We start from the raw sequence: 25,265 nt of genomic DNA on the forward strand, positions 1-25,265 counted from the left end.
TACCTTGGTATTGGTGTCAGAGTCATCCATTTTTTGATATATCACATAACATTTTGATATATCACATAACACAACAGTTAACTGCAATTTATGTCTTGTTTTAAAAAAGCTAAATACATGTAAGTTTGCTTTTTAACAGCACTCTGTAAGCGTTTGGGAACTGAGCAGGACCAATTGGTGTAGTTCTGAAAGAGAAATGTTTCCTATTCTTGCCTGACATAGCATTTCAGCAGCCTAACAGTTCAGGGGCTCATTGGTCATATTTTTCATTTCATAATGTGCCAAATGTTTTCAGTGGCGACAGGTCTGGACTGCAGGCAGGCCAGACTCTTTTAACATGGAGCAATGCCCCTGTAATACATGCAGAACGTGGTTTGGCTTTGTCTTGCTGAAATAAACAAGGCCTTCCCTGAAAAAATAATCTGGATGGCAGCATATGTTGCCAAAACCTGTACCTACTATTCAGCATTAATGGTGCCTTTACAGATGTCCATGCTCTGTGCACTAATGCACCCCTTTTTAAATGTTGATTTGTCGGAACACAGGACACATTTCCACTTTCCCTCAGTCCAATTTAGATGAGCTCAGGCCCAGAGAAGGTGGATTTCTGGATCCTGATTGTATTTAACTTGCAGCGACAAACTATTCTCAGTTTCTCTTAATGATACTATGTACCATAGATGATGAAAAAAGTTCTTTGCTATTTTATGTTGACATATTATGTTTATATTATTCTTGAATTGTTGCACTATTTGCCTGCATGTAGTCTGTGGTGAAGCCCTCCTCATCTTTACTTCTGAAAGACTCAGCCTCTCTGGGATGCTTTTTTTATACACAGTCATGTTACTGACCTGTTGCCAGTTAACCTCCAGTCTATGCACATCATTGCATTTTCTTTTTATTTATGTTTTACACCGTGTTCCAACTTTTTTTGGAAATTTCATGAATGCAAACTTAAATAGCACTTCGATATAGAAAACTGATGTCTTTATAATATTGTGAATATTGTAAATTATATTTATCATTATATTGTGAACCACCTGGAACTGGCCAAATTAAATTGAAACCTAAGTTTTAGAGTTAAGCTGTTATTAATACCGTAGCAAAGCTGATAATCCACATTCTAAGCTTTAGCACAGGTGCTTTAGTGCACATGTGACCAACAATCACAAACAACCATCCGCTGCTGAACAAAAAAGAACAACTTGAGGATTTGTACTCTATGAATAAACTGACTGACATTCCTCATAGACAACGGAACTACAGAAGTTAATAAGAAAGAACATTTACTTGTTATTTTTGCTGCAGACCTCTTCTATAACATAGTGCTAAAAGATGCCCTGTTGTTGACATAAAGCTGTGGAACAACTATACAACATGCTAGCACTTGATTATCTAATCCCAATACAAGGCACTGATAAATTACACCGTTTGTTCACAGACAAGAAAAAATCAGTAGCCTTGGTTAGTTCACATGGCCAAATCAGCGTAAGCAATGGATCACATTGTGTCATCGAGTAGAAAATTACTGAGGTGGGGTAGCTGTCTGCCATTAGCAGAATCCTCGAGAAGCAAAAAGGCAATCAGAACCATGGACAGTGCTCAGATCCTCTGCAAAGGACGCTCAGCACCAAGACCCTTTGCTTTTGAGCATGACAGATAAACTTGATTTCTATTCCCTGCAGATGTTACAGGCAGTCAGCTCCAAAGATGAATGGCAGTGTCTACAAGGTGATAAAATGAGAATTGGCCAAAAATATATACGTTTAAAAAGCAAAAGGAAAGCAAAGAGAGAAATGGCAGTTCATCTTCATTTAGTGGGTGCGTATGCTCTTTGGATCCCTAGTGAAGTCTGAAAGATTGCAACCAAACAATTTAACCAGGGAGACCCCAAAAAGAGGCTCAAATGGCTATTTATTACTGGACAACACTATAAAATCTTCCACTTTTTCCTTTTTATTGGCACTGGATATGCCCTTTATAGCCTTTGGCAAACTCCAATTGCTTAAATCAGAATCAGCACCCTGGTGAGCCCATCAGTGTCATTTGTACCTGCCATCCCTTACTTGAAGTGGCACCCGAGCAGGTGCTCTCATCTCTAAGGGCAGGGAAGTACACAATTATGGCAATTAACAGGCTTCTAATAAAAATGACAGCCAACAGCTGAATGGCAGGAAACTAATAGTAGGTACATGTGTTACTTTGGGGATCTAACATGGCTCTAAGCTGCAGCAATCTCCATGCCATCTTTTTATTTTTATTTTTTAATTTTTACCCAATTTTCTCCCCAGAGAGAGCGAGGTCAATTGTGCTCTCTTGGACTCCCTGCTACGGATGGCTGCAGCATCACCAGGGATTGAACTTGCAATCTCCTGATGATAGGGCCAAAACTTAGACGGTTGCGCCACTCAGGAGCCACCTCCATGCCTTCTTATAAATCAGTGGTCACTGGAGATCCTGGAGGTCCTTGAGATCTACCTTCATGCATAGTCTAGTTTCATTCACAATCTGCCATACCTGCTCAAGCTCATCAACCTCTTTTTAAGTCCATGATGGGCTGAAACAGATGCTGTAGTGTTAAGGTAGGGGGCTGCTCAGCTTATTAGACTAAGGCAGATACTACACTCAGCAAGAACGTAGAACTCCCAGAAGAGCGTTGATGATAGCTATTATAAATATAGCTATTATAAATACAGGCACCAACAATTGGTGTATGTTATAGAAGAACCATTTTGGTTTCCTAAAGAATCTTTCAGTCAGTCTATCCACACGCTGCATTTATTCACAACAACTGTTGTTAGGAAGAACAAACTTTATAGAACATTGGAAACAATGATGATACACTGCAGCAAAGAACTCCGTTTTAGTTACCTCTTTAAAATCTCTGGCTTTTTACATACTATGGCTCACTAGTCAGTAACTGCACAGACTTCAACGCAAACTGCCTAGACTATTCTTAGGTAACAGAAGTGTGTAATAACACTTTGGGCCCTGGCCATTTAAGCGGTTAAAACACCTACATTTATAGGGTGTCGCTCATTTTAAATAATAGTTATATTGTATGTGTTAGAGTTCATAGTGTTATAGCTGAGATCACACTGAGGTTGTTAGAGATGAACATCTGGTTCACAGGCTAAGCAGAAACTTCTTCAGTGTGGTGTTAGCTGCTTTTATGTTGTATGCAATGTAAACTACTATCACAGCCTCTGTCTTACATAGTAATATGGTCAGATGAGTCAACATTCATCATATTCTCCATAAATGGGCAATCAGGTCAGCTGGCTCTGTTTAAGTGTGGGGGCTATTGTGCTGGCATGGTCTGGGAGTGGTCTCTTCCAGGATGTAAATGCCCCAATCCAGAGCACAAAGAGTCACTAAATAGTTTGATGAGTACAGAAATGATGTAAATCATGTGCTATAGTCTTGACAGTCACTAGAACTCAACCCAAATAAACATCAATGTTAACAGTCCTCTCGACCACATTTGCCAAAATACAGATGGAGGGAATGTTTTTTGGAAGAGTGGTATTCCCTCCCTCCAGTGTAGTTCCAGGGACTCATAAAATCTATTCTAAGGACAATTAAACCTGTTCTTGGACTTTAATTGCTTTGCAACTGAAAAAATAAACAGAAAGCTTAACTTGTTGGGTTGAGTTTTGAAATGTTACTCTGTGAAATCAATGAAGAGAGAAAAATACAGGTTTTTATATCCCTGTGAAAATGATGAGGTCCCTCACTAAAAAGTTAAAGTGGATAATTCAAAGGTGTTCGCTGTAGCTATAAAGCAGGATCACCTTTCACATGCAAAGAAAATAAATACCATTTGGAATTATTCACTCACTGTTCCAATGCTAGAACATATTTGTGGGAGGAACATGGTTAATTGAGTGTTTTTTTTAATTCATTTATCCAATGAAAAATTCTTTAAGGAAGCCTAAACAGGTGTGGTTTTGAGTGTTGTAGGCACATTCTGAAAGGCATAGAGTGCAGGCAGAGTATCAAATACTGAAATGGCCAAAGCCCCATTACAGAAATTGTGAACCACATGTACAGCTGGCCCCCTCATTGTGCTGCATGCATAATGCAGTTTTCTTCATGTAATAAAGCAAGAAGAAATATGAAGGAGCAGAGGTAGGGCAGTGCAGTCATAAAAAAAGGTTTATGAAGTGTGGGACGATGTCAGAGCGTTCCAGGCTGGAGGAGTATCTCGAAGACAATGAATCATAATTTGGCTTTCACATTTACCACAAATCCATGAATATGAGTACACATTCACTTTAAGAGGGTTTAAGAGGGTGACAGCAATGTGACATGTACAACAATGTATTATTTTCAGAGTATGCAGGGTACGTCTTAGAAACTCCCTAGAGATGAATCAATAACATTTAGTACTGCAAGCCTGAGTTGTTATGTATATGTGTGTGTGTGTGTGTGTGTGTGTGTGTGTGTGTGTGTGTGTGTGTGTGTGTGTATGTGTGTGTGTATATATATACTCCATTCCATATATATCTCATCTTCTGTATATTGATACATATGGAATGAACATTGATATATATTTGAATTAACCTTGATATACATGGAGTGAACTTTGAGATAAACAAATGAATATTATAATTCATAAAATGTTCTGTTCTAACAGAAAGGGACTTTTGGGGTTGTGTGTGTTGTAGCCTTGGGCCTCCACCACTTGCTAAACAGGCTGTTTATGTTGTTATTTAATGTAGTTATGTTGTTGTTCTTCAGTTATAGTGTGATTTTACTATGTTATTTTGTGTCCAGCTCAGAGTTAGTGAAAGTATGCTTGTGTTTGGTGACCATCTGAAGAAAGAGTAGGGCTAGAAGTGACCTACCTCAATTTTCAGTTGCTTTTTAAGTTCCATTGTTTTCCCTTGCTCTCAATAAAAGACCATTTTTCAAACAGAAATTATGGCCTCATCTGACTCTTCTTCTGCACCATGTCAATTTATGTACATAATGAAGCTCCACTCATCTGTGGCTTCACATCATATATCATATATATATATATATATATATATATATATACTGGTCACTTTATCAGTTTGTTGGCCATCCTCAACCCTTCAACAGCAAACTTCATTCAATATATATCAATCTTCAATCAGTATATATCAATGTTCATTCCATATATATTATTATTCATTCAGTATATATCAAAGTTCATGAAATAATATATATATATATATATATAGAGAGAGAGAGAGAGAGACTGATGTTGGATGAGAAGGCCTGGCTTGCAGTCTCTTCTCAAATTCATCCCAGTGTTCTATCAGGTTGAGGTCAGGACTCTGTGCAGGCCAGAGTTCTTCCACAGAAACCTCGTTCATCCGTGTCTTTATGGACCTCGCTTTGTGCCCTGGTGCGCAGTCATGCTGGAACAGGAAGGGGCCGTCCCCAAGAAGCGTAATTAGACACTCCAGAGAACATGTCTCCACTGCTCTAGAGTTCAGTGGTGGCGAAGTGAAGTTTGGAGGTCTGTAATGATTGACTCTGCAGAAAATTGGCGACCTCTGCGCACCATGCGCCTCAGCATCCGCTGACTGTGTTCTGTCCACTTTGTGGATGAGTTGCTGTCGTTCCCAATCACGTCCACTTTGTTATAATGCCACTGACAGTTGACTGTGGAATATTTAGTAGTGAGGAAATTTCACGACTGGACTTGTTGCACAGGTGGCCTCCTATAATGGTACCATGCTGGAATTCACTGAGCTCCTCAGAGTGACGCATTCTTTCACTAATGCTTGTAGAAGCAGTCTGCAGGCCTGGATGTGTGAGTGAATACTTTTGGAAATATAGTGTATATGGTAAAAATTGTCAATTGTCAAACAATAAATAAAGCTTTCTATGCAGCACAAAAATACAAGAAATCTTGAATAATTCAGATGCTTTATGTATTCATATACGTATGGATACATGCAGCATACCATTCCTGATGGTATGAATGATAATTATTCCAATGTCTTTACTATTAGCATCATTGTTACTGTTATCAGGCAGTGATGCACTAAAGAAGCTTCATGCCAGAGGACATATTAAGCAACAGATGCATATTTGTGGTTCTGCCTTTCTCTGATCCATTTTCTCTGCCTTTCCAAGAACTGGTGGAGCTGCATATTAAATGCGATGGGGGAGCAAGGAGCGTCAGTCGGTAGCCAGTCATCCGGAACTGCAGAAGACGGGCATCAGCTGTCCCATGAGATAGTGCACCCAGGCTTTGATAACCCTGCAGAGCCAGGAGTGTGCATGTGCGTGTGTACTCTCTTTTTGTGTCTTTTAATCTGAAGATATGGATGAGTGTGTATTTGGTGTGTAAATCCTCAGGAGTGTGTGGCAATTAAACCGACATTTTATGGGAGCAGCTCTGAACTGATCCTTCAAGTGTAAGAGCATGATGACTTCTAAGAAGCAGAAAAAGAGAGCAAGGAAGAGAGACTGACAGAGAGAGATATTAAGAAATAAGAGAGAGAAAACAGAGAAAGAGATGAAGAGAGAGAAACTAGAAAGAAAGAGAGAGAAAGAAAAAGAAATTAAACAAAAAAGAAAATAAACAAGAAAGGGGGAAATAAGAAAGTAAAGGAAGACAATTTAAGAGAAAAAGAAAGTAAAAAGAAGAAACAGAGAGAGAGAGAATTAAAGAGACAGAGAGAGAAAGTGATGAAACAGAAATAGAGACAAGGAAAGAGAAAGAAAGGGAAGCAAAGAGAGAGGAAGGAAGGAAGTGTGAGAGTCAAAGAGAGAGAGTGCACACACAAAGTGTGAGAGTCAGAGAGAGAGAGTGAGTCAGACAAAGTGAGAGAGAAAAAGAAAAAGAAGGAGAGACAGAAAGAGAAAGAGAGAGAGAGACAGAAAGAGAAAGAGAGAGAGAGACAGAAAGAAAGAGAAAGAGAGAGAGAGAGAGTGAGAGAGAGTGAGAGAGAGAGAGAGATATGCTATCAGGGGAAATCAAGCCCTTGGTCTCAGTGTGAAAGGGGCTGACGGATGAGCCACCCATACACACACACACACACACACACACACATGCAGAGAGAGTGGTGGGCTCTTCATTACTCAGGCTCTTAATGCAACCACCCGCAAGGTCACTCCCACAGCATTGCCATCAATCAAAGCAGCACTTCAGCCATGGCCCCTTGCAATTGTATTGTAGGGCATGGCCAGCACTGCACCTGCTGAGGAGGAGGAGCTTCGGAGGAGAGTGGAAATATCATTCCCAGCTGAATCACAACAACCATGGACTGGAATTTCAATGGAACAGCCATATTTTACTAAAGTTGGCGACAGTACAGATTTATTGGCTTTCAGAGTCATGGATCGAGCGGGGACAGTTTGCAGACTCACCTTGCTTAGACCAGGCTAGGCTACGAGCTTCCTGCATGGCCGCCACTCCAGTTTAATTATTCCTGTCTGACCCGCATCTGCATGCATCAGTAGCTTGGCACAGTCTGCTAATCATTTTAGCATGCTGCATAGAAAACAGCCCTGCTGAAGTCAATGGCACAGAAATAGCAGCCAGGACCCAGCAGCATAGTAAAGACACGCCACAGCATGAGACAGAGCAGATACAGTAATATCCTGCACTGAAGCACACAAACGCTTTAAACAAGGCACTACACAGGAACAGAAATAGCAGCACTCAGAGTCAGAAACATTTCTAAACAAAGATGTACTGGTAGCAAAAATACTTTCCTTGGTTTACCAAAAGAAAGACAGCGATTTAATTCCCTATTCATTTTCCATTCATTTTCCATTAGCCAAGAGGAGGCACATCACAGCTTATATATCGCCGATTCAAACATACTTTTGTCAAGTATGTGGAAGACAGCATGATTTGCATAGTGTTGACTTAACTTGTGTGAAAATCCCAAGTTTTAGGTCAAATTTATGCAGAAATATAGAAAATTCTAAAGGGTTCACAAACTTTCAACCACCACTGTATAAATATAATTAATTCACAGTCCTACCTTGAAGCTCCACTGTTGTTTCTACAATTATTTCAAATATAGCTTTTAAATGGCAAGAACTTGCATTGATGGGTCTCTTGATAAGTTATCTATTGAAATTCTGTGAATTTGTTTATCACTGAAGTACACAGAGTTCAAAGTATTATTTACAACCAAATCACATGGACAATATCAGTAATATCAATAACCAGAGGACACCTTTGGCAGACTACACTGAACAATGCTCAGGGGAGAACTGTGCATGTATCACATACAGCAACAGTAAAGTGGAAAGTTCTAGTTCCCTCCAAGATAACAAAAAGTGGTATGTGACTGAGGGGCACCGAGTCCTGAGGAGTTACATCTAGCCACTGTTGCTTTAACTTGATGTTGGTGATGAAAATTTGAAACTGCCATCCCCATATTATCATGTTTACCCTGTGTGCATGCAATTTTATGTCCAGACTCAGGTGATTTACTGAAAGTAATAGATGTATTCTGATGCTTATTCTGTCTATTCATATAGCTATAACAAAATGTAGAGTTTTTTTTAAATGGAAAATATCTTTCTTTATGGTAAAGTCTAAAACATGACCACTGTGACATGACAAATGTGTTTTAAATGTATACATGTATTTCAAACAGTCAGCCAATGCCAGCCTGGAGAACATTTTAATCACTTAATTTTTAAAAGCTTAGATAGACTAAAAACTCAGCCCCTGAAAACTGAATGTTAAAATGACCCTATCTTAGTTAGAACAGCAGTCATAGCTTAACAACTGCATCCACAAACAATTTTTCAGGGCACCGAACACTGAGAAAGACAAATGTTACCTCACTCAAGACAAAATGGTACCAAATAGTCTCACACATTACCCTGCGGAGCTCCTCTCTAAAGAGCCTGATGAAACAAAAAGAACTTAAATCAACCTGAACAAAGCTCTCAATGAGCCCTGCCACCTAGACAATCAAAGCTAAAGAGAGGCAGACATTCTTCAATTATTAACAGCAAATCACTGGCATCATACTTTGACTAATGTGTTAAAGTAATAACGTGTGGCAAACTGGCAAAGTACCATTAACGCTGCAATTTTGATTGGGCAATTGGGCTATTACTGTAAATAGCTTCCATAATAAAGCTACTGAGGCACATCAAATTTATGAAGCTACCTAGTGGCATGTAAATAATGGGACACAGAGGGTTCATTTCAGTCCACGTCAATGACATGTTTACTGTTGCAGCTCAGCAGAGCTACACCTGTTCCTTTGGGGTTATGCTGAAGATACTTTTCATTGACCACCTCACAAATTGGTATGGTCTCTTTCCCAGGCAAACGCCGCAAGAGTCGATGAATATTGAGTTGGGCTCAAATGTGGTCATAAAATATCAGCAAGGGAGCAAAGACCATAAGGCTGACTCAATAGAACAAAGAAGGTTTGGTGCTCTGAGGAGGCCTGCTATGTTCTGAGGGCTCAAACGCATTCATTGTAAGAGATACGCTCAGATCACTTAAGGACATGGATGCAATTCCCTACTGTGACTTCCCACCAGCCTTGCCATGTGGTGAAGAAAAAAAAACTGAACTTAACACTGTGGCTTGTGTTTTATCAAACAGACAATACAAGACAACAGATGCATGAAATATGTTTGCTAGCTCAAAATTGCAGTTGTAGTAACACAGGTTCCTTATATCAAAATAAACACAATGACAGCATTCATTCATTCATCATTCATAAATGCTAATAAATGAGGAGATTAAATTAAAGACTCAGTCTTGCGAAAAATCTAATTTACACAATCTTGAGGCTAACGCTGCTAACCAAGAGTAAAAATCAACTGACTGCTCAAACCACACCCAGACCCACGTAGCCTTGCCAGTGTGGGTTTGGGATAAAGTGTGACTTGCTGTAAACATAAACTATAAACACAGCAATAGGCAATTAAAATCAATCTAAAGCCATACCACAGCAAGTATTAAAACAGCTTTCTCCTTTTTTTAAGATTCAAGATGAATGGCATTCTGTACATGCTGAAACTAACTCCTGTAAGCACTTTGATATATAGAGGCTCAGCAACACAGTCTACAGTGAGAGCCATATTCATTATTGGAGGCTTCAATTGGCTGGGACAAAAAGGGTGGGGTGCTGGGTAGGAGGGTTGTAGCTGGAGAAACTCAGTTCATAATCAACAGCTTAGTCTGGAGACTGAAGCTACACACAGGGACAGTTTTACTGGTTATAATGCAATCTACCAGTCAGAAGGTCAGCGTCTTGATCCGGGCCTCTAGTTGGGCTGTATGACATACAGTATTATGCCCGAAAAGACTGCGTTGTGACTGGAGATGTGCATGGGTACTCCAGTACTGAGCTGGTCAAAATGACAGTATCTGAATACTAAAATCATTTGGGCACTTGTTACATTTCAAGGAAGACAGAAATATACATGCTTAGAATTTGATGAAACACTGGTTAGCTGTGTTAGCTCATTCGCTTATCCGAAGAGGCAGCCTCTGTTACTCATCCAACACAAAAACCCAAAGATGTCCCTCGGCTGTTATGCTGTATTTTTGTGCACAACAACACAATTGCTGCCACCTAAAAAGGTAAGCCTACAGCCCTACATTATATTGGCCACAGTCCTTTTGTTCCTGTTGTTTTTCTTTCAATGTGATTAATCAGATATCTGTTCTTGAACTCTTACAGATACTCAAATATCTAAATTTGTCAGAAGTGATTGTATTGCTACATATCACAATTGCAATATGCCTTACGATACATTAAAGTGACTATATCATGCAGTTTTCTTGGATTTAATTGTTTTGATGTTTGTCTCGGTTTATCTTAATTTATAATTCTTTTTTATGTATTCATTACCCACATCTTTATAATTTAAAATGAATCAGTCTATTTTTGTTATTAAAAATTAATCAGTTTATTTTTGTTAACTTTTGTTACATATCGTTGCTGTCGGAAAAACACCTTGTATCTCCATTTATGGCATTTGAAAGTATCTGTTACTCTTTACATTGTTTGTAAATTTTATGATGAATGGCATAAAAGAAATTACCCAAAATGACATGTGAAAAATTGTGGTTCCATTGACTTACATTGAAAGTAAAGTATGTTTCTCCCTTCTCCTGTAAAGTTACTATTTTGGAGATACAAGGTTTTCTTCCGACAGCAGCAATGTATGCCTTTAAGAAAGACATTTATGTAAATTGACTCTGTTTTGATTGGCTGCCCTGTATTGTGCCTCATAAAGAAAGCAGAGTCTCCTTATAGCATTAAAGTCCAAGGGCGGGGCTAAAGTGCTCTAGGCAGAATAGGTGGATGTAAGTAAATATGTTGGTTTTTTTGGACATCACAAAAACAATGAATTTGAAATGGACTGATTTTTCAGCTTCACTCACTGTGGACTGTATGGAGTGTGTGGTGAATAGTACATTTTAAAATGTTATCAATATTAACATACTACATCCAACTCTTTTAGTCCAAAAAACAAAGCAAAGGAAATTTGATTTTCCATGACACAAGCCCTTTGAAATGCACTGTCAAGACTGAAGAATGGCCTGCACTATTTGGATCAAACCTATTTACCTTTGTTGGGTCATGTGAATAGCTTAAATTTACAGGCGAGCCATATCACAGGACACAACAAAAACACTAATGTGTTAGAAGGCTCACCTGCAAATTCTAATATTATAGTAATGATTAACAAACATTTGTTTTAAAACATTGTGCATCCCTAGGTTCTGTGTTTATACAGGGATCTTCATACTTACAATCAAAACATTCAACCGTTCAAAACTGGTCAGAGGGAGTCAAGTGAAAAAGTAATTAACCTAAAAGGAAAGGTTTTTCCCTCCTGACATGCGAAGTATTTACCAAACTTTGCTTTTAGTGCTCATCAAAGTTAGTTCATTGATAATGTGATGACCGAAGCTCTTGCCACTGACTTCAGTGATAAGAGCAGAGCGCAGCAGAAGGGAGCTGAGTGAGCTGGATGTGAGCACTGCGGGGAAGCGCTGCCCTGGAGGACTGGCTCTAATCCTGAAGGGCCCCTGCTGCTTTTATCTGCAGGTGTGCTCTCAGGTCTTGGCATGGCTCTCTGTAACAGATGGAGAATACTGGACACAGTGTCTGATGAGCGGAGTCATGTTCTCCATTACCCACAAGCCCTAGCGAAGAGGTCCATACACACTGGGGTGAAGGGGTAGAAGCAGCCTGGAGGAAAAGTGGTCAACAAGTATAATCTGTGCTAATGAGGAGGGCTAGATTAATGGCCTGGAAAAGGGCCAGGTAGTTGCCATACAGCAGTGGAATATGGAGGACAAAGTTCCTAGACTGCGAAGTTTAACACTGTTGAAATATAATGCAGTGGTTAGTTGCCTGACATAATTACAGAACAGCACGTGGGCAGGAGGTTAGAGACCTCCTCAAGCTAATTGGCATAATGCATCTGCTTTTCCTAACCTTTAACGAGTTCATATTCTACAATTTTCTCTGCTTTGTAGTTTTTCCCTCAAGTCTATAATGTTTGTATGGCTTAATGTACCAAGAACAGTTCTAATTCATTTTTGCATTAATATTTTCTGACCTCTCTTACAGTAGAACCCCTTGGCATTATATTTTTGTTAGTTTACCTTTAAAGGAAGATTTCACCATTTAAAAAAAAATTCTGCATAATTTAATCATTGAAATTTAAAGTCAATTAATGCGGTTTGGTGTGAGTTAGATCATTATAGAGAAATGTTGACAATAGTAAGCCTGATAAACTTCCTGCACGTAACCTGACTACAACATACTGCATGTACACAATTGGATTTAAAAATGTACATTTTACAGCAAAAGCATACTGCAAATCTTTTATAAAAGTCGCAGACAACATCACAACGACTTGACATAAAAACTTTCTGTGAGAGAGCTTTTAGAGGCATTAGATTGTTCAGACATCTGGTTCCTATCACCACTGTGAACAATTCTGACTTGACGAGTATCTCATGAACAGAGCACCTCAAGCCACTCTGAATGTCTTTGTTTACACCGTAAAATTGGAAAACTGTTGGAATTTCTCTTTCAGACTGATATAAGTAAATGATGGCTCTTCTGATTGGCTGCACATGTGTCCAATTCAAAAAGCAACCCTTCTCACGACTTTAACATAAATGGGCAGCTAAACTGCTGTAGGTTGAATACATGGTCATGTGCAAATGTGTTCAGGGTTGTGACAAAGCAAACTGTCCTCTGCAGCTTCGTTTGACATATGCGCTGCATGGACTCACTAATACATCAACCTCTCTCATTGCAAAAAAGTGACTAATGCCTTTTTTCCCCCATGATCCAAGTCTTTTAATGAATCTTGCTTCTTTGTATATTATTATATACAGTGCTATGTGGTTATTTCAAATACTATGGTGTTAGAGACCGCAGCGGTAACAGCATGCTGCTGATATTTACTAAGATCAAATATGATTCTGTACACATGGCATGTAGAGACATTCCAGTCATCTTTGATAAGATTGATTAACTGTCTCATTCTATTTACATGTCATGCTTTTTTTCCCTCGCCCTCAGTCCAGAGGTCAAATGGTTCTCTTAGTAGCCAAGCAATCAGTGACGTGCAGCTTTTCAAACGGGCAAGTCAGACAAGTAAAGATTTTCAATTGAACTGTGCATCTAATTTTGCCCCTTCAGGGCAAACAATCTTTATTCAACAGCGGCAATTAGCATGCGCATGTTTAATTAATTCCGGAAGAAACATTTGTGGCTCTAGACCTTAGATCAAAATGGCTGAGGAGGCTGATCTAGGAAGTCTTGTACTGGAATATAAAATTGTTCTATGTGCTAGAGAAAAACAACTATTACATTTTAAATTCTGTAATAGCACAGTACTCATCCACATGCTGTTAAAGCAAATTGGCTTTAGAATTGGTTACACAGCAGACAAAGCACCAATCAACAGGACCTGGAGAAGGCAGGCCATTTTAATCTACACTGCCTTTTAGAACACCACTTAATGGCAGTACACTGTGTCACGGCCTGGAGGGGTCATACATATTATAAACACTTATTTTGTAGATTACTTAAACTGCTTAAGCAGAAAAGCAGTTTCCTTAGCTAACTAGCTTGCTAATTTCACTTGCAGATTATATATATATATATATATATATATATATATATATATATATATATATATATATATATATATATATATATATATATACACACACACACATATATATATATATCTATATGTTGCAGCTATATTATTATAGCTGCTGTTTACCATGCTTGTCACAATTATGCAGTTGCCGAGCCTATTTCGATCCCCAAACCAATGACATTTTGATAAGTGCACACAGCCAGACAGACCCAGTTGGAATTTTCGGATGCTGTCAAGATTTGCCTCACTGCTAATGTTACTCAGATATTCTTACAGATGAAGCTGCAGCCGTGATGTTAGGCTAGAGTTCGAACAAATCAAGCTGGAATGAACCAAGACGACAGCTTAAGCACAGCTGAAAAAAGAAATACAAACCAAGAAACAATTACATTTTAGTATTCCAGATGTATCAATACAAGCCCATGGTTACATTAGTTTGTACTCAGGAAGGACACATGCATTACTACAATTCATTCACTTATTTTAATTGAAATATGGATACGCTAAAGGTGCATCATTAGTAGATTCATCAAGAAATAATGTGTAAACGTGCGGCGGTCATTGACAACAAACAAATTCCCTCTACAGACAAATCCTTAATGTTATTTTTCTATAACCGGTGAAATTCAGTGAGCTCATCTTTAAAATTTGAAACTTGACAATTAGTTGTCTTTATGAGAAAAGAAGGGTATATCTTCATCCCCAAGGTTTGAATATACACACCTTATATATTAACAGGCAATAACCTATTTCAGAAATGACAGTGGCGCTAACAGTTAGATGCAAGCATGGAAATCCAGGCAGTTTAATGACCAGCTATAGCATCTTTAAACTGTGAGGCAGACAAATGGATTATTGAGCAAGAAATTGAGAAACCATTGATTATAAAATAAAGGTCACTTTGACAGACATCTGTTTATAGTAGACTGTGTTTAAGACGCTCCTCAGGCACAAGTAAGTTGTGACATTTGATTATTAACATCATTTATTTAACTTGACTTTCAGAGGTGACTTTTTATCTGAGCAATTAATCTGTAGTTTCTCGTCTGACTGAAATACTCCCAAGCCTGTTTTATGAAAGGAGTTCAAGCTCAAACTGATGTCTAAAGAAAGGATAGTTTCATTTATATAATAGAGACGCCACAGTAAATTCACATGGGCTATGTTTCCTGTACGTCCTGGACCTCCAGGGCCTAATTTAAGGTCTGGAACTTGAAAATAAGAAAATTAGCACATATGTTGGTGCTTAATTGTAGCTGAACGCTAACTTCTCCAGGATGTGCAAATGCAGTATCTGAACCCTGATTTATTTTCTGTTGGGTGTTCTATGCTGAATCTCATGGTGATTATTTATCTGTCTCATTTTTCCTACCCTAATCTGTCACAGTACAGTAGCTCAGCCGGCACAGACCTCTACATATGCAATATGGCTCAGAGTAAACTGCACTAATGAGAAAATGCTTAGATGCGTTGAGGATTTCTTTTGGCATTAAATGCTTGACGCTTGATGCTTGAAAACCAAATTCAATCTGATGTAGTTAAAGTATCTAAAAAGAATGTTCAGCCCCCAGTCCATACAGTGCATATATGAAAGATACGCTGCAAAAATAGCCTGTTTTTGTGGTTTCATGAATATCAATGCACTTACATATATTTACTTTGTCAGTCATTGATTTAGCCCTGCCCATTCATGCTTAAGTTATAAGGAGTGTTTTAGCCTGAACTGCACTTTGAATGCGCCATCTGGGTCAGTCAATCAGAACAGATGTGTAATTTCCAATTACTGTCATATGAAACAGTTTGTACATGTATGTTTTGCTGATTTTCTAAGTGAAAATAAGTTAACACGTCCTCTAACTAACTTACTAAACTATTGCATTTTCTGTACATTTTAAAGCACAATTTATAATTAGATGCTGGGTTTAAACTATTGAAAAAAAATTAAAGGTAAAATCAAATTGTTTTCAATGTTAAATTCAACAAACAGACAGCAATTGTGCATTTAAACGTGCAGAAATGTGTTCTCTATAGACATTGTGTTTCACTTAGAAACATTTGACCAGAGTGCCCAAACTATTGCATATCAGTCTTAAAAGCACAGTAACAGTCTAAGTCTACAGGATAAAGAATCAATGGAAAATAAAGCAAAAAATAAGTACACTTCTGGTACATGAACCCAGATAAATGAACAAAGAAAAGGAAAGAAAAATGTAGGATATGACTCTTTAACTATGGTAGGTTCCTAGGAAAATATCTTGATGGTGCTTTAAAACTTTTCATTAAGTAAGTTCTATTCACGTTTTACAGTTCACCCATTATTTTCTAGGACACAAGTGCCAGATTCACATCAACAATCCATATTTATGAAGCTACCTAAACATGACACTTACTTCATTATTAAAAAAGAACATCCAGCTCCCCATCAACTGCCAGTCTTCATCAGTGCACTTAAACATAGCCTTCATATCAAATAACTAATTCCTGAAATAGCAACAGATGCAGATGGTGAGTTACACTTAGAGTTATTGAACATCTTCCCATTAGCCCCCAGTTAATCACAGGAAAGTAAGAGAGACAGTTGGCTGTCACTCAGAACGGAGCCCACTCCTAATAAGAGTGTTTGGTTAAAGATATTCTTCGTGAAGAGCAAATCGTCTCAGGTTTGGCTTAAGACATGGCTGGAAATAAATTCATTGAACAGTGTTTGGAAGATGTACATAATAATATTAATAGACTGTAGTGAGGATATTAAGGATTGCAGGCAAAACAGGATACCACCAAAATGAAGGGGAAATGCAGTCTGGAGGCGCATGATGATAGCTTCCTGGAAGCTTTGGCAATAGCGCGAATGTTCCTGATTAAGTCAAACGTGCTTGGAAGCAGCAGCGAGTTAATTAAATGCCATGAGCAAAGGAGACAAAGCCCCCTTTTATTGGAGCATATTTGAGTGTTGGAGCTGTATTTTGCTTGTGCTTGTGTTAGCGGTTTAGCCCTCTGACAGCGTGGGCTTCAAGCAATGAGAGGTCAGTCACTGGAACAGTTTGTCCTGCCATTACAAAACACTGACATTGGTGACATCCTCACACAAATATGCAGATATATACAAGAAAAAATACATATACAAAGAAAAGTCTCACTTATTATTTTTCCTCAATATATTTAGATTTATTTCACTAGATAAATCCAGGATGGTGCTTTCGCCTTTTACGTCATAAATCTTTGCAGATTTGCTTGGTCCAGTTGGCTTCCACTGTTTGCAAATTGACCTATTAATGCACCACCTGCAAAAGCATTCTATTGTAGCAACTGTTGGAAACAAAAGTGTTGCATTCTTGAAATGGCCATGGGAAAATATGGCCTTTTTTATATATATCATTTTTATATATACCCCCCCCCCAACCAAATACATTGGCACGAGCATTTTTGTGAGAAAAGTCACTTTAGGCTTCTAAAAGTACAAGATACATGAATTTGAGTGACAGTCTAACCTGGATTAAGTCAGTGTTAGAAATGAAAAATAAGTTGGCACAGGCATCTGTTAGCTGGCATAACAGAACTGGTGGTTGGCACTTATCTCTGAGCGCGTTCGGCTGTCCAGTGATGCTGCGTGAGTGGCAGTTCGAATAGATGCAGTGGTGCTTAACAGCCTGTGTTAGCCTTCTCCGTCCTAGCAATGATAGTATCGTGTGACTGGGGGAGTCCTAACTAGCAGGTGGAATTAAAGAGTACTAAACTGTAAAGCAAAAAAAAAAAAAAAAAGAAATGAGAAACTCTATGCCAGGGTGTTTTACCACTAGAGCCACTGGCAAAAGTCAGCATTATCTTCAAGGTGACTTTTCCTTATTACTGCCCAGGTTTTAACATAAATGGCCTACACTGAAGGCCTAGTACTAAGGGTGTTTACACTTAGACTATTTCAGTGCCTGAAGTTGACTTAGTCATGGTTTTCTGTGCATTTGTGAACATGACAATTGAACTCAGACCAAATGGCTCCAAAATTGAACCGTACTGGGACAACAAAGGATCAATTATAACGTAATACTCAGGATAAAGCCTGCCTGTGATCTCATGACAAGACAGCAGAGCTGACATATTAAAGTGACATTATGTGATTTTGCTGTGTTAAAGGCTAATGCTAGGCATGCACGCAAGGCAGAGTTATGAGTGAATGAAAATGTATTGCTGCTCTGTCAGATTTTCACCAGGAGCTCAGAAATGAATACAGCAACAACACATACAGTCATTTTTCCAATTTTGCGTAATGTGCTTTGGCCAGCTGTTTCAGCGAGACCCATGGGAGAACAGGGAAGGGTTAGCTTTATCAAAGAATGATGCCCACTTTGCAAGCGCTGCGTGCATTGTAAGTGCTGAAAGCGGTCTGAGTTCTAATGAAGTTGTGGTCTGAACATGAAGTGGTCTGAGATTTCATCAGTGCTAAAAATGACCAGAAGCAAAAAATGAGTCCTTTTTATAGTTCATTTACATTGCGAACACAAAAAGCACTGACATCATTTGCAGTTGATTCCCTTTCAGGTTCTGTTTAACGGAACTCAGTTTGGTTCATTTAATAAGAACTATTTGTGAAAACACCCTAACAGTCATGGTTTGCCACTGGTTAGTACAGATCAGTTGTAGCTTACTGTCACATAACTGAGTTAACATTAGCATGGTGGGAGACTATATAACAATTTAAACTGGACTAGTTTCAGTTAGCTACAAGAACACGTCAAATCTGTAAGCCTTTCTGAATGAATGTGTGGGCTGAATCAGTAAATGTACATTAAGAAATGTAAATACAGGACTAGCCAAATAAATCAATTCAGAATTCAGGATTACGGTATAGAAGTGTTCAGCATTATCAGGCAGCCCAGACTCGTCGAAGGAGTAGGTGAGTGAGGCCAAGCTGCAGTGTCTTCATGAGCACTCACTCTGACTTATGGGGTTGAGTGTAATCTTATTGCTCACAGCTGGACTCTTTCGCCCCTGTGGCTCCACAATCCCTCTGGGCTTTCCTTACTCCAATCTCACCTGCTTTATTAATGATACGGTCACAGCGCTAAGGAGATTTTTCAGTCTGTTACATGACTCCAGTGTTGTGATATACTGATTTCAGCTTCTATTTATAGCAAACAGTCAAGCAGAAAAGCAATTGTTCTTGCTCTTACTTATCTATTTTGAATGAGGCCAGTATACATCTTTAATAAAAGTTTAGAGCAGATTTAACATCGTCACACAAACACTTTAACCCGGTTGCGCATGCATCTAAGTGGGCCTTCATCCTCTTCCAGCCACTGTAACTAATCGCACATGCCGAGCACGCAGATTTTTCTGAAGCTTTTCCTGTTGAGCGTGTGCATTTTTTACACAATATTTCACCTGTGCTGGCCCCCATGAGAACAATGACTTAAGGCACATGTATTTACAGCCGCAGGGGATTGAAGAGAAACGCTGACTCCGGTTCGGAGAGACTAGTTTGGTGATGAAGAACTGTCTTGGAAATCAACATTCTTTATATTCCCTCTGCCCTAGGTTAACCCCTCTGTGGGTCATAGTGTAAATAAGAATTACCAGGACTCTGCAGGAGGCACTCCAGAGTACTTCTGTGGCCAGTGGTGTTCTCTGAAACCACCTATTTGCTCACTGTATTTTGCACTCCCAGCATAAAATGGCTGTAAATCATAACAGCTGTGGGTCAGTTAACACATCATTCAAATGTCATTTAAAGGCTTGCAAGCCTCCATGAATAAGGGAGTCGTTTAAAGCTATGAGGGAGTCATTTAAAGCTATTTTATGGGCCAGAAGCTATACTGGCTCTAAGAAAGTTTATGGTACAAGTAATAGGACAGTGATGATTTTACCATTTTGCCTTTGTGTTGCTGCATAAAATTTGAATGTTAGGTTTAATTTATTTTTTATTTTTAATTAATTTGCATCAGTAATATGTAAATCATTGAAACCATAGTTAAACATTTTGTGTCTCTTAGGACACAGTCATATGCAAACGTTTGGGCATCCCTGGTCAAATTACATGTTTTGTTGATGTACTAAGTGTAAATGACTGTTCATGAGCATACTTCTGCAAGTTGTTTTGCTGAATTGAACATAATTGGGAAAAAATGTGTAATTTTGTGCAATAAAATGTTTGTTTTCCCTGTAGAGGATGAGTTAACATCCACCAGGGGTATTCAAACTTTGGTATCTCGCTGTAGATTTTAAGGCTGGTATTGTGCATAGCCCACCCTCATATTCTATTGGCTCATACTTCTAAAGTTCCTAAAATGCAAAATGAACTGCTACTGGAAGCAAATTCCTTTTTCACATTCCGACATCCTGTCCCATTGAAGTGAGTGGTCTTCATCAGCCAAATTTTTATTTGTGTTCAGTCTGACGACAGCTTTAGAGTAATGAAACCTCATGTTCAGTGCAGCTCAGTTATATGTCCATCCAGTCCATCTAATTAACAAAACAGAAAAAAGAAACACTGACAAAATGGACACTGTATAGTTAAGTCCATCATATATTTCTTTCTAAACCTGCTATATTAATTATACAGCATGCTCTACAGCGCACACTGTACAGGATGTCCTGCATGATGGCCTTAGCTATATGCCTGTACACCTGATGTGGGAAAAAAACATTAGTCTATTCTTGCTCTTAGAGGTAGTCCATCTATTCAATAAGCCTCATGAACACCAGAGAAATTATATCAACTATGATTGTTTAGAATGGTCTGTAATTCATTGAAAACAAATGTATCACATCTTTGCTAGATTAATTAATGCACTAACCAATGCACTTTCCGAATGATGGTGTAACCAACCATATGTCTGTGATATTATTTTTTTTAACAAAAAATTTTGCCAGTTCCTTTAAAAGTTTAAAGGCTTTTCTAGGTTATCATAAAAATCATGTAATTTGAAGCTATAGTACATCAAGTTTTCTTCTCACTGAGGAAGTTCATGAGTTTTGGTGTAGAGTCAGTACAGGGCACATCTAAGTTGAATTGTGAGTCAGTAAAGGTGAAATGTGAGTCGAATTGCTAGTCAGTACAGGGCTAATCTGAGTCGAGTTAGGAGTCAGTAAAGGGGACGTCCAAGTTGAATTGCAAGTCCGAGTCAAGTTGCGAGCCAGTAAAGTGAAAGTCTGAATGATGTTGTGAGTCAGTAAGGTGGAAGTCTGAGTCGAGTTGTGAGTCAGTCAAACTGCAAGTGAGTATATGGGAACTCTGAGTCAAATTGCGAGTCAGTAAAGAAAGAGTCCAAGTCAAGCTGTGAGTCAGTCAGCATGCATATCGAGTCTTCATCTCTGTCCAAACATATTAGCTATTGGTTAGAAATTGGCTAGTGTGACACTAAAATTTGCAACTCCAGCAGTGAACTCTTTAATTCAGACAGGATGAATACTCTAGTGCTCCTCTCCTTAAGCAGGATGGCAGTACAGGGTCATGCCTGCTGCAGATGGAGAAGATAGCAGCTAGAAGGCTAACAATCAGAGCAGACAGGGAACATGTTTTGTGGCCTTAATGATCTGTGAATATAGCATACTGCCCATACATTCAGATATGCAACATCATTGTTTCAGGCTGACAGACATAATAATAAAGTAAATAAATAAGCATTAAAAACACTGCTGAGTGTCTTGTACCATGAGAGACGTCAAAAACACAATTAAAAGTGAGGTGTTAGTCTAGAGTTAGACAGTTCCTTTTTGTATATTTTTTATATAATTATAAGGAAGTAAGTGAGTCATTAGATAAACAGCAACAGTGAATAAACTAAAAACCAGACAACAAAGCATTCCAAGTTTTTTGGAGCATCTCTGCATCTATGCTGTTGTTTATATATGATAATAGCCCGGAAATATTCAGAAACACAAACCCATACATCCTTGTAGAAAGCAGTCCCTGGTGCAACTACATTTATGACATTAAAAGTTGTGCCAACTACGATCCATTATTTGAGGCATGCATTCGCATAATGAGATGAAACTTGTGTCTTAAGTTGTTTTCCCGGCTGAGGGTGCATCTGTTTGATGACAGGAATCTTCTAGCTCAAGGCTAGGTCTCCAGCCTGTAATTTGATCAGTTGTGATGGGAACAGATAAGGTCCTTCGTGGGAGAGCAGTGCTTCATCAAGCTCCAATAACCCCAATTATGATTTGTACAATTTGTGGAGCGTTCTTTGATTTGCCAAGTAGCGCAATTAATGTGCATGTTGTGGGGTTTATTAGATATGAGGTGATGTCAATAAGGTGCAAAGCAGTGGACCAAGAACGAGAGGCTCCTTACCTTCATAATAGATTTTGAAGCCGTGGGCACTCACGGCGAAGTCACTGGTGAGCCGCAGGGAAAACACAGACCCTGTGCTTGTGACTGGAGGTGGGATTTGGAAACCTGTTAACCTGTAGGGAGAATATGAGACAGTGCAGTTTGAGCTCAGTTAATCTTGTGCTTTCTTATGCATCACAAACTTCAAAATATCATTTTGGTGTTCCATTCCTGGAAAAGATGTGTATGTACTGCAAGATACAAAAGTCAGAGACTACTTTTCATTTATTTAATCTCTAGTCAAAATGGCAAGTTATTTGCAAACCAATGCATCTGGTAATAAGTCTGCAAATAAAGAAGTTTGGAATGTTTGAGTTTATTTGGATTGTTAGAAGCAGAAAACAAAACCAACTTCAAAGACTGAACTTTGGAGATGCAGATTTCGTTGAAAAACTGAAAGCAAGTCATTAAACAGGAGGCTAGAAGCCTGAACAGGGAAGCTGTAATAAAGGTAAATGTGGATATATTAAACACTGAAAAAATATTATTTTATTAAGTTGTTGAGGCTTCTGTGTAAATGTATGACAAATGTATGTTTTCTGCTTTTTTTCCTGAGCTAACAAATGAATAACTTGAACTTCATGGCCATTATTGTGATAAGAAATTCATTAAATGAAGGGAGATTTGCACTGTACTCTCTCTCTTTCTCTCTCTCTCTCTCTCTCTCTCTCTCTCTCTCTCTATATATATATATATATATATATATATATATATATATATATATATATATATATATATATATATATATGTTTCTTATTTAATTGCATAACAAATTGTCATACCAAAACTTTACATCTTTTTTTTGAAACCACCCTTCACGTTGTAACCAATACACTGAACCAATAGAAATGCTACAACCTTACAAAATGCTTTTATCTGAAACAAAATCTCATTGCAATAGCATACATTAAAGTTCACTATGTTTTTTTTCCCTTTGGAATGACCATTTCAGTGTTATGATTCTGATACTATACTGATGATATATAAAATGATCTTTTCTTTGCTGCCTCTGAAGACCGAAAGAAGTGGGACTGAAATCCAGTCATAATTACCAGCCACAGCCAGACATGTCCTGTAGCCAGAATAGGATAACACTCGAGTACATGCCTGAGACCAGGCCAAGAAATTTCTGTCTTCCAGATCAAGTGTACTGCCTGGAATCGCTTCCATTGAGACCCATTCAAACAGCATGATCTGCTCAAAGATTGTGCAGGCCTGCGGATCTCCTGAGGTCTTGTCCATAAAGCCTCTTACAGCCAAAATAATAATAATAATAATAATAGTTTGGTGAGACAGCCCAAGGATTTGACTAGCAACATCTGCAGATGCAGGGACCATAACACAAGACATTGACAATTTGACAAAGATTATTAGTTTTACACTGTGTTTGGGACACCATAACAGAATTATTAATCAGGCATAAAATTGATTGAATATGAGGTCTGAAACAAACCGACCACACCAAATCATAATTACAGGACTTACTGAAGCCCCAGGTGTACGTTAAATCTTTACTTTAACAGCCACAAAATCAAATGTGACAGATGCTTTCACAGGCCATAATGAGGACAGAAGCTAAATAGTGCAGCATATAAGCTATTTGTGTTCATTTTTCAGATGGACAGGCAAGGCCAAAGTTTGCTGGGTCACCTACTAATAATTAAAGTAAAAAGTTTCAGTAGAGATGCACAATAATGTCAGAAGCATATCCGTATCGACAGGGAAGATATTTGTTCAAAAAATATATTGGCAATGGAGATTTGGGGAGAATATCTAATTGTGAGAGTGATTTAAATACAATTATTTTCTGAATGAAATTAAATGAATCTCCAAGCCTATATTTTTTGCCAAGAACACCAGCTCATCCATTTTTCTTAAAACCTCCTTAAGACAATATTAAATAATGTACAGTTACAATAATAATAGGCTCTCATACATAATGCAGCTTAAGATGCTTCACTGAGGGTTAAAAGACAAAAAAGAAACAATACAATTAGATATGAGAAAAAATAAAAAATAAAATCATACAAGAACATAAAATTGTAGTTGTGGCAATTTGAAAATTGCATTTTTTCATACTGCGATTTCAATACGAAACAATAAAGGCTTCATCCCTAATTGGAAAGGTATTTAGATTTGACCAATATTACAAACCAGTATTTGATGACGCATTCACTGCACTCTGGAAGAGCAGAATATTTACATGTTACTTCTCTGTAGTGCGCATCCAGGTAGATTTACTCCTAATTTCTACATTTTACAGGCGTTGTGTATCAACATTGGCAGATATGTCCATGAAAAATACTGGATATTGCTCACAATTCCCACACTTGCAAATTCCTAGCTTTCAAAGTTACATTGTAAGCAGAAAAAATTGCATCTAACATCAATCAAATACTTATTCGATCTTCCTATCGAGCAGCATGAGTAATCGAAATAGGTCCCCAAACTAAAAAGTCATGAACAGACCTGAATAACCCCTGATGTGGATGAGTGCACGCACAAGAACTCATGATGTCACGTAGCTCCTTGCAGCCTTGAATCGGCCCAGACATAATTAGCTTTGCAAAGCAGTCTTACAACACCATGCCTCAACATGTATATTCAGATCCTGTGTCGAAATCTGCACTTCTCCAAAAACATCTCGCTGTGAGAGGGAACTGTCAAGAGGTGTGCAGGGGCACAACAGAGAAGCAAGGCTGCTGCTTAAATCTCAGTGGAAAATTTGATCAGTAGAATGTAAGACACTGAGATATTTCATATCTCAAGAAGGGTATGTTGCCTGCAACAGGACCAAGTGGACAAGACTGCCTTTGGTTAT

General features: G+C 38.4%; 1 protein-coding gene across 1 annotated transcript in view; it reads right to left on the reverse strand.

Moving 5' to 3' along the window:
* csmd3b (CUB and Sushi multiple domains 3b) overlaps positions 1 to 25,265 on the reverse strand; it is a 575,187-nt gene that overhangs the window by 413,045 nt on the left and 136,877 nt on the right. Inside the window, 1 exon segment of the mRNA XM_037535436.1 lies at positions 22,406 to 22,518. Within this exon segment, the coding sequence (XP_037391333.1) occupies positions 22,406 to 22,518 (113 nt within the window).

Source organism: Pygocentrus nattereri, chromosome 27 (genome assembly GCF_015220715.1).
Source record: "Pygocentrus nattereri isolate fPygNat1 chromosome 27, fPygNat1.pri, whole genome shotgun sequence".
NCBI lineage: Eukaryota > Metazoa > Chordata > Actinopteri > Characiformes > Serrasalmidae > Pygocentrus > Pygocentrus nattereri.